Source organism: Perna viridis, chromosome 2 (genome assembly GCF_037379345.1).
Source record: "Perna viridis isolate PV_CMFRI_1.1 ecotype Kerala chromosome 2, ASM3737934v1, whole genome shotgun sequence".
NCBI classification, from domain to species: domain Eukaryota; kingdom Metazoa; phylum Mollusca; class Bivalvia; order Mytilida; family Mytilidae; genus Perna; species Perna viridis.
Window position 1 is genome coordinate 68,493,673 of NC_142446.1, and position 8,958 is coordinate 68,502,630.

An 8,958-nucleotide genomic window follows, 5' to 3' on the forward strand; every position below is an offset into this window, starting at 1 on the left:
GATATAAATATCAATCATTTGTTATCACCATTTATATCTGTAAGTATCAATCTTTGTAAAGAGGATGATTGTTTCCTATTGTCATATCTCAAGTTTGACAGAAACAAATATGATTAGATATTTGTGTTTCATGTAACCCTTCTAAAAAAATATCATAGTTATTTCTATTTTCTAAGATAACATGCAGTTTTGCGTAAAGTAAATTTTAAATGAAGGAAGTACTTTGCACAAATATTCGCATCGTTAAAAGTAGGAAGACACGAATTACACATTCTACTATTAATGTATTTTAAGATTGGATGTAATAATCCTTAATAATTCAAGTAATATTTATTTTTATTTTAAAGTGAAACTGTCAAACTTTTGCAATGCACTTTGTAATAGATAAAAAAAAAAGTAGTTGAAGCAGGAATTTAGGTAAAGGCCTTGGGGACATAAGAAGTACATAACAATACAAAAACAAAAACTATTGCTCGTCTTCCAAAGCAGAATGGCATCACTCTTAGTCATCCAACTGGACTCATACTGTATATATGTTTTTTTTTGGTATATTTTGTCGCAGCTACACAAATTGGTTGTACCGTGCTATTCTCCTTACAAGCCTTACAATAAGGCTTCGTAATGTAACTGGTTTAAAATGCTACAAGATTAAAGTTATCACTGCAAAGGTTTTATGGTCCTCACTATGAACTCGTGGATCTTTATGGTTAATACATATCATCATGAGAACCGATTTGTTCACGTGTCACGTTTTTCCTATCCTCTTTGGTCTACCCCGGGCGTGACAACATGTGGGCAATACGGCGGTCGGTTCAAGAAAACTATTGAATGCTTACTCCATCGATGCACCTGGTACATGCACTCAGTTTTAGTGGTTACTCATTTTTTTGTTTTACATATGCGTTTTAATTTAGTTATTTCATGTTCTCTGTGTGTGTGTGTGTGTGTGTGTGTGTGTGTGTGTGTGTGTGTGTGTGTGTGTGTGTGTGCTTTATATTTGTTTGTCGTGGTTCACTTGATTTCCCTTAACATTATTGATCCTTTGCAATTTTGATATAAAGTATTGGATATCGTCTATTAAGAATTTGAAAAAGAGAAAAGGTGTATTGATAGCTGAAGTGTATTGGGAATATGGAAAACTTTTACTAGATAATTAGGCATTAATTTTTCAGTTTGCACAACCTTCCTATGAAATTTCATCAAAATCCTTTGAGCGTTTTGGAATTGCACTAATGAGGTTTTTACATGTAAAAGTCTGGATGAATTGTTTCCCTTTGAAGGCTGACGACCTTCATGCATGTCTCTATTTGATAAACAATATTCCTATGAAATTCATCAATATCCATTGAGCGAAGTATTAGGAATTGCACTGACAAGAAACGTGTGTACAGATGGAGAGACAGATGGAAAGATATACAGGCTCATTCTTATATATCTATAGTTTGTTTGCGAGAGTATTGTAACGAAATTATTCAGGTAAAAAAACTTTCTTCGTTATTAATATTATTAAGATAAAGGTACATTTTGAATACATTATTTCAAACAATAGGTGATATTTTTATAAGAACAAGATATTTATACTTTTCTGTCCGAGAACCAAATTTTGAAATTTTCATCTGGATCGGGGTTAGGGGAATATTTCGATCCTACAACAGTAACAAACAGCAACTGGAAGAAAAATAGCGTTGAAATAAAGTATAAATGAAGCTTTACATTAGTGAAGCATAATTAAAGTTGGACCAGATTTTCTTCCAAAATATTGAACTACCAACGAAAGGAGTTATGTGTTTGCCAGAAGTTTATTTATTATAAAAAAATCGTGATTTAAAAACAAAACACAAATAGAAAACTATCTTATACTTAATCAAGGAAATTTCCTTAACAATTTAGTTAAAAAAACCTTTAAATCGACTTTTTTATCATAAATAATAACCATTGTGCGATGTTTACAAATATAGAGGTCAACTAAATATAGTAATACGGAAGGTTTCTTTAACCTTTGACCCGGTTTAAATTATAAACGTACCAATTACTTCCTTGTTTTGATTGTATAAATACTGTTAAAATTTTGAATTCATCATTTGTAATAATTGCATTGCAATGCCTATTTCGATTTAGCAAGCACATTTAAATTAGAAGAAAATAGGCTTTATTTTTTCTGGTTTATATATGCAGTATTTAAAAGAGAGAGAAAAAAACAGATAAAATAGTACTAGGTCACGTTCTTCCAGGTAGTTGAATTCGTTTACCGGGAATTGAATCAGGTGTCGTCCAATAAATCCTTCTATCGTACTTGAAATAAAATGGAATCAAAGGTACCGTTCTTGCATGCCAAAAGGCAAGAAGCAAAATTTTGTCTAAGCTCAAGTATTCTTGGTTTATTTGGAATTCTTCTTTTGGCTGGGAATGTTGTGTTATTATTTGAACTATTTTTTCATAATGAAGATATTGTGTCTAAAGAACAACGACTTAAACTGAATGCAAGAGCTTTGGTTATACCTTGCAACAACATTGACAGCAAGTTTTGTGTTATTACAGTGGAATCTTCATTTCTGATATTTCTGAAGTTAGTAAGTAAAATTCACATTTTCAACTAAAACTTGTGGGCTCATCAACTTTTGCAACTTAGGGCTTAATGCTTCTTTATAAAAGAGTTTGTTTAATTAACAGAAATGCTATTTGTTTTCCAGAAGGAACAAAACGAGGGGGTAGGCTCTTCGGTCTAGACAACAACGGGTATATTAAAATGACAAAACGCGTCCAACTAATCATACATCAATAAACAGATAAGGTGCATGCACAGAATTGGTCCCCACATAACATTTGCAAAGCTATAAAATACCCTAAATTGGTGTTATGACTTCAATAATACATTGCCTATCCTTATGATTTTCTCGCAATACAATTATCTTCTGATAGGAAACAGGGTATGGGACTTTAAGGATGCTAGGGATATTCAATTGCGTGTATGGGGACAAAAGTTTCAACCCACACAAGTTTATTGTTAATTAAATCAATAGTGTAAATTTGATGTGTAGAGATTTGAAAAGAATACAAAAAAAAATACTTTAAAATTGCATTTTTATAGTGAGAATTGCAATTGGAATTAAATATTTTCTGTGGCGATAATCGGCAATTTGGGATTGTGGTGACAATGCGTAGATCATAACATACGAGAGATGTTTCTTCTATAGTGTCAACGTGTCGAATAACAAATATATCTAATACCGTTAATAGTTAAGCTTATTTATAATCCTGCATGTATTTTAGCGTTAAAGAAAATCAAACTTTTACTTCGTACATAATTTTTATGTGTATAAATTCAATTATCAATAAAAATAGATTGTAGCAGAACACTACAGGTATAATTCCAGTTCAGGAACTCAAGGTTTGACTGGCGAAGGAGGAACTTGTTTCCTGAATACATCATCTTTAACAGGTAAATATCATATTGTCTTTTTATTGGTTCTTCGTTAACATGAAAGTTTGAGTAAAGTATTTAACAATATTTTACTGTTCTATTTCGATATTTGGGAACTTTCGATGGTTTATTGCTTAATTATTATTGGCATAAGTTTGGGAAATTCAAATATGATTCCTGAAGCGAAAAAGAACGAAGTATGTACTTCCTTTGAAAATAGTCCAATGATTTTCTTGACTCATGATACTTAAAATAAATAATATAAAACAATAACAATGAAGAGGTATGATTAGTCAAATACAAAGTCTAAGTTTTTCTCATTTTGGATAGGTTTTACGAAATAGCCTTGTTTATAGCGACTGTCAACTCTTTTCAACCGTGGGTCGGTTCGTGGTTTATACAAGATGCCAACTGCTCACATTTAGGTTTTCGTTTAACCTTTTCAAACATAATTACTCCTTCCTTTCACTTTATTTTACTGGATTCAGTCCATATTTTAAGAATAAAGTCGTATTGCATATGTTATTATTGATGGATTAATTGAACCTCAGGCTTCGAATCAATCAACATTCATGATTTCAAAATCCCAAAACCACGTTATATAAAAACAACAATCTGATTTGCCCAAAGAGAGACCGATCAACACATACGGCTTATTATGAATTAAATATTTCGATATTCAAACACGTAAGAAGTTTTTGCGAGCTACTGATAATAAGAACAACAAATTACGAACATGTATGAAAGAGTAATCAAGGGAACCAAGGTTATAGCGGTAATCAAAAGAATGTAATCCAGGGACAAAGACCAGACATGGAAAACAGACATACACAACAAAGAACACAAAGTAACTAAAATCATACATACAAAGTAACAAAAGTAAATGAGCAACTCGGACTCCACTAAAAACTGGGAGCATGGACCAGGTGCACCGGTAGGGTATGAATAATACATGTCATATAAACAAATTACTTTTTACATTATTTATATGTTTATGTCTCCATCATGTTAAAAATTCATTATTCATTTAACAGGGAGGCAACTCTTATTCAGAGATGGACATTTAAGGGACAAGTTTTGCCCTCAAAATGACAACAACGGATTACGTATAGGCTCAAATGGCATGACGCTGATATTTAATTCTATACAGCTAAAAGTTAGAGAGGGACATGTCAGACAGAATATTCAACACTCAGTCAAGTTACAACAAAAGGAACTTAACAAAATCATTAATATTGCTTATACAGACAAAGAGATATTTTATACAACTACGTATTTTATAGCTATGAGAATTTCAAAGGGTGACAAAATTATACCACAAGTTTCAAATATGTCACTTGTTTATCCAATGCGAAAAACAAATGTCATTGGATTTTACAAGTTGGGGCCATAACAGTTTGTCAAAATCTTATTATCTCATTATAAGTAATGAGATTTTTTAACTGATCTCATTTGTATTCTAGATACACAAAACAATTGTACTCAAAGACAACAAACGTGTGTAGGTATTAGCTTTACTTTTGTGTTAGGATATGCTTATATATCAACAAAGTTAATGCAAAATATGTTTTGAGCTGATACATATAGTGTATGATGTGGATTTGGGTTCTATTGTCCATAATTGAGCAGCTATATATAATTAAACAAACCACTTAGTAAATGTTATATTTTTCCTTATCAATAAATATTTCAAATCGGTAAGAGTCATGATCCTTAAAAATGTCGGTTATTTTGATGCTTCTTATTTAATTATTTTTTTAATTATTCTTATTATTTTATTTTATTTTTTTAAGACATAGAGACCATACCCTATCAACGTTGCCAATGAAATGTTCCACTACCTTTTGTCAAACGATTAGTTATGAAATTGTATTTTTTTTAGTTTTGGTTTCTTTTTTTATTTCCCTTTTTTATTCTTTTATGAAAAATGTCTTCCTTTTTGTTTTGTGCAACTCCATTTTAAATTTTAAATTACGGGTTAAATTTGTAAAACAAAATGTATCAGTTATTTATTGAGTTCTATATTAGATGTATATCATTCTTACAGACTAAAACCATGAGCTTAGTTTCAAACTTGCTAAATCGTAACTCTGATAAGACGATCGTTCATGATACAGACCCATTTTTTACTTCATACCAGTAATTATAGTAATGTTCACATAGAAAACAATTGAATGATTTTCATTAATAAACTGAATGATTGTAGTTTAGCGGTGGGACAATTACAAGGGCCAGGATGGATTCGGGTGGTAATAAAAAACAAAATAATCATCAAGACGAGAAAAAGAAAATAGAAATACACAACATTGACATAAAATACCAAAATAACACACACAATTGTTAAACAAAATACATATCAATATCAATAGATATAAATATTACCGGTAAGCAAGATGTAACATCTCATCAGCAACATTAAATACTTATAGAGAATGTCAAGATTCAAAAATGTTTTGTAAACAAACAGAAAATAGTTAGGCAATCCTGACACCTGTAAATACCGGGAACATAAACTAGATGCACTGGAAGGGTATTCGATTTTTGTTTCAGAGGATTAACCTGCCTAGTCACTAATATAATGTCATGTCCGGAATAGACAGTTCTCACTGTGCGGGTGCATAAATCATAACGATCCTAGAGGTTATGATGTCGATCATAAAAGATTTGTAGTCATGACTTTAATATTGAAACAATATAACCCAGTTCCAAAAGAATAATGGTACAAAAGGTTTGCGTAATTTCAACAAGTTCTTGTTTAAGTATGAGTTATGATATTAAAACTAAAAACAAACAGGTACAGATTAATGCTGCCACAGATAAAAGGAATGCGGACATCATGGAACGGTAGTCATCGCGTTTGACATTTAAATAAGCTATGAGTTTTTCCTTCTATCGATCTCTAAGTCATAAAACTATCTTTATAGTTTTTTTTTTTTTGTTTTTTGTTTGGGGGGGAGAGGCGATGTACAAAAATTATGATTATCTTAATACATGTAGTAGTCTTTGTAAGAATCATGCAAATTCTGTAATATGTTACACACCCCAAAAAAGACTACACATCTTTATCTTTGGTATTAAGTTGGTTTTTAGGCAGAACATCATCTATATAGGGGAACTAAGATCAAGGGATCTTGCTAAATATACTTCTCTTTTTTATAAGATCAGCTGAAAAGTCAGGTACGTCATGCATTTCTGGGGAGACTTTGTATATTGTAATAAACTCTGCTTTGTACTATTTCGACATACTTAGCCAGGATTTATTAAGCTAGCTAACAGAAGTAAACAACGGTCAGGTAGGCATATCAAATCACTCAGGCACCATATTTTGACTATGCCACTTTTTATCTCTCTATGTCACGTGATAAGTTGTTAAGCAGTTATTACCCTCAGAAAGATTATCAGTTTTAACGAAAATGAACTCACGATTTAGTGTAATCTTGTGAAAGAATCAATCAAAATGCGAAATATCAGAAACATGCGTGTAAAAACCCCACCGATATGACAATATAATTTCCCTGGAGGATTCTTTTTTCCTATCTGAGAAGGCCATTTTTTATCTCTGCAACACTGGATTTGCTCAGAAATTTGTCAATAGATTGTTAGAAAAATGAGGTTATCTGCAACTGAAACGTTCATTATCAGTGCTTTTGTATATAAAATTATAACTCAATTTATCTAAGTGATACAGGAAATCTTGTGTTTTTTTCTGGATTCTATTGGTGCAAATATTCAAATTGAACTGTTAATATTTTTTTTTTCCATACCATGTTTCACCTACCACCTGATTATTACCGAGATTGACATTTAAACTAGATAACCCCAGTTTAAAGATATTTTTGAAGTCCTATCTATATAAATAATTAAACTATTGACTCAGAAGTGGGAGCAATAAAGGGTAAAAGCACAGTATTTATATCTTGTATAATCTCTATATTATTACCCACAACAGAGTCCATCATCATTCTCATATTCTACATCGCAGCCACATTTAGTTTGAGTGGATTGGTCTTTAACCGGGCACTGTGCAGGAATGTTGCAACCAACTCCTACAATGAAAAAAATGATGAGTGGTCTCAAGAGATCTAAAAAAAATTGTGAAATGTGTTATCAATAAATTAAGAAAAACTATATTATTTGAGGTGTTAAAGCATTTCCGGTTTCTAAATATGACGGAAATGGAATAAAAGTCTTTACATATGACGGGACGAACAAGAAATCCTTATTTTATATGATACTGTTGTCATAATATAATGTTTGCAAGACATGGCGACATCAATTTTCCATATTATTTCCTCTTTTGTGAAATAAATCATTGTACTTACCAGCGGGTTTAATGACTGAAATGAACATTGAACAAATAGTGATGATTATGCGATTTTGTGTATACTGTGATGTGATATACTGACACCAATTATCGTAATCATCGTCACCAGAACCGATGGCATATGAGGGGGTAGTAAGTACACGTGTAGGCCAAATACAATATTTCAGTTCAGAGAGGAAAGGAAATGGGGAATTCGTCAAAAAGACAGCAATCATACAAGATTTGAACATTGGCAAGGAGTCTGACCCCCGTAGCAAGAAGTCCAGTTCAGCATATTGGCATTACGCTATAAATTATCACATGAAAAACCCGAACATTTAACTCCTGTATCGGGAATCAGCTATTTTCAACAGACTAAAGATAGCTTACACCTCGAATGGAATCGTTTTTTATGGTACAATTGCACTGTTCGAGTATTTATATATACGTTGTCTCAATTACAGTGCCACATTTGTTCTAGAGTTGGAGGGGGGTAAAGCTGACAATTTGGGAGACGACGTTTTATTTTTTTAATACATAGGCTCGAAATTATTTACAATTGCAGTCCTTCAATATCAACACGATGTTTTCATTATTTTTCTTGTCATTATAACAACTGTTCATAAGAAAAAATGGCTATAAAAAGCATAAGACATTAGTAATACAAGTTCAAATTAGCATTAAGTTTGGTTTATTATATGTTTTGCTCTAATTAATTTATGGTACAGTTTTCTTCTACCTTTGCAATGTGCCCGCATTTGTACTTTTCCCAAGTTCACCCATGCTTTACACTTTACTATTTTTTCCACTTCTACATTTGAATTTCTGTTTTCAGTTAAAAAAAACAAGAAAGTTTACGTTCACATATGAGAATTCACTAATTGATAATTAAACCTTAAAAAATAACTTACTCTGTCCGCAAGCTGGAATTGTAAAACAAAATACATATTTTTTGCAAAAGTTTGGTGCGTAAGGATACAACCGTTCTATAGGAAGATATGAAAATTGAAGAACGTACAGTAAAATAATACACATGTATCCTTTTTGGACAAAAACTGTAAAATAATGGTATTCATAGTTCATCTAAAGCAGACGTTGCTCGACATTAACTTTGAATCTTCAAGATTAGATTTAGGCGTCTATCTAAACATGACGGTGTGTGTTGCCTTCTCAATGTAATCCTTTGTTTGTGATTTGACATATTAATTTCAATAAACATCTTTTTGATGCGTGT

At 31.6% G+C, this 8,958-nt stretch overlaps 1 protein-coding gene across 1 annotated transcript; it reads left to right on the forward strand.

The window, feature by feature from the left end:
- Nucleotides 1-2,083: 2,083 nt before the first annotated feature.
- On the forward strand, nt 2,084-5,122 carry LOC148626660 (uncharacterized). The gene is made up of 3 exons (XM_088570828.1): nt 2,084-2,570; nt 3,343-3,439; nt 4,456-5,122. The coding sequence occupies exons 1-3, from the start codon at nt 2,304-2,306 to the stop codon at nt 4,812-4,814; spliced, it is 723 nt and encodes a 240-aa protein (XP_088426954.1). The 5' UTR covers nt 2,084-2,303; the 3' UTR covers nt 4,815-5,122.
- The last annotated feature ends 3,836 nt before the right edge of the window (nt 5,123-8,958 follow it).